The sequence below is a fragment of the Cynocephalus volans genome, chromosome 2, assembly GCF_027409185.1.
Source record: "Cynocephalus volans isolate mCynVol1 chromosome 2, mCynVol1.pri, whole genome shotgun sequence".
Lineage (NCBI taxonomy): Eukaryota > Metazoa > Chordata > Mammalia > Dermoptera > Cynocephalidae > Cynocephalus > Cynocephalus volans.
In genome coordinates, this window is record NC_084461.1 from 49,270,902 (window position 1) to 49,272,961 (window position 2,060).

Sequence of the window (2,060 nt, forward strand, 5' to 3'; positions counted from 1 at the left end):
GATTAAAAGTTATCTGGTGGAAGATGTGAAAAGACTGATGATAGGAAGGCTTTCAAAGATGTTTTATTTTACTTTAAAGATCTCTTTTCCTGTTTTAAGTACAAACTATACCCTTTAGAAGACATATCTTGAGTTTTACACTATCGACTTAAGCAGTTAATGTTAAAATGTGGTGTCATTTATTAATTTAATCCTTTATACCATAAATATTGACTGAATGCCTTTTTTGTATACTAGGTGTTATTCTATTCTCAAGGCATATAAAGATGAAAAGACCAGATCCCTGCCCACTATTTAACCAGGTAGGAAGACACACAATTCCATGTCACTTAGGTCATCATGCTACAATAGAGAATGGACTGGTTAATATGGGGTTACAAAGGAAAGAGTCATTAAGAAGACATGGCCCCTGCCCATTCCAGAGAGGGATGGGCAAGGCTTCACAGAGGGTGGTAGGCAGTGGAAATGATTGCATGTGTATGCTCTCCTCCCGTCCTCCTACTGTGTCAGAACATTACCTTTCACTTGAAACTCGTTACCCATATTGTCAAAAACCAGGATAAAGCCTGTGATAAAACCACTCAGACTTGGACCGGGACAATTTCCTCTCTTTTATTTCCCCCTCACAAGAGCTAGCACTGTATCTATATGGAAAGTAAAAATTTGCTAAATGTTGGTGTTTAAAGTATTGGTAGAAATTAGTAGATGTTTAGTTATGCTCTTAAATAAATATGCAATTAATATATTTTTAATTTATAGCAGGTTTCTGGATGGCATATCGTTCAACATTCCTTTTCTTGAGTTTTCTACTCTGCTATTATCTTCCACTCATTTCTGCTTCATTTTGTGATTTATTGAGAGAAAAGGAAGTGGAATGGAATAAAATCCCCCTGATACAGTGCAATTACACATTAATGCTTGTAATGTGGACAGCATCACATACGAAGAGAGCCACGTTCCAAAACTAAGTTTACGTAATCTCTCTTCTAATTGCACGGAGATTTCGCAAGGTAATGTTCCTTCAGATATGAAGAAAGAAATGCCTAAAAGATCTTCCAAACTCATTTTTAAACAATAGTAGGCTACATGAATTACTTCAGTCTGTCTCTGTGAATTTAATTCATTAAGGACAACACCAAACTGCTAAACAGCACTATTTGTGTAGAAATGTTGAAAAGCCATGGAAACACTTCAATGGCCATTTCTATAGGAATTTTGCTATTTTTACTATTGCTGGTCTGTGGAATTGGGTGTGCTTGGCACTGGAAACACCATAACACCACACGATTTACTTTACCAAGGTTTTTGCAAAGGGGAAGCAGCAGGAGAAAAGACCATAGTAAAAGATTCTCCTTGAGTCCCTACGTTATTGGCACAAGGCATAAAACCTGCATTGAAACCCAAGACCACAGATCTGCTGTTGCAAGAACTAGCATACATGACAACTACGAAAATGTGCAAGCAGGACAAACTGACAAGGAACTATATGAAAACACATGGCAGCCTAATTCCGAAGAGCATATCTATGGAAATGAGATATCCTCTGACTACTATAACTTCCAGAAGCGTTGTACTTCTGAAGTTCCTCAAGATGAAGATATATACATTCTTCCAGATTCATAATAGTTTTTCAAAATACTGAGTTTTGTTAAGGGAGTATAAATACTTACCACTTTTATTGTACTGTTGTCATTATTAATCAAGTTTTTCTGATGAAAGTCTTTGGTCTCTCTATCTGTGCCTTTCTGAATCATCCCTATTTGTATCACTGTGTCTCAATTCTAGATTTCCTCTTCTCCCTCCTTCCCTTGAATTACATCTACATTATGTTATTTAGATTCTTCCTTCTAAATGTTCCCTGTGATCTCTTTCCTCTGTTTCTACCTCCCATCTTTTCCTGGCTCAGGATTATGGTCACAATCTCCTAGCTGATTTTCCTGCCCTTAGTTTCTACCAGCCAATTCCCCATGATGCCACCAGATTTATCTTCAGAAAATATTCCCAATGGCCACATCACTCCTTTGCTTAAAACCTTGTAATGCCCTCTTTTTGCAAAAGAC

General features: G+C 37.1%; 1 protein-coding gene across 1 annotated transcript; it reads left to right on the forward strand.

Annotated features, from left to right (window-relative positions):
• The first annotated feature begins 1,167 nt into the window (after nucleotides 1-1,167).
• On the forward strand, nucleotides 1,168-1,623 carry GAPT (GRB2 binding adaptor protein, transmembrane). The gene has a single exon (XM_063085272.1). It carries the CDS (start codon nucleotides 1,168-1,170, stop codon nucleotides 1,621-1,623), a length of 456 nt encoding a protein of 151 aa, XP_062941342.1.
• The last annotated feature ends 437 nt before the right edge of the window (nucleotides 1,624-2,060 follow it).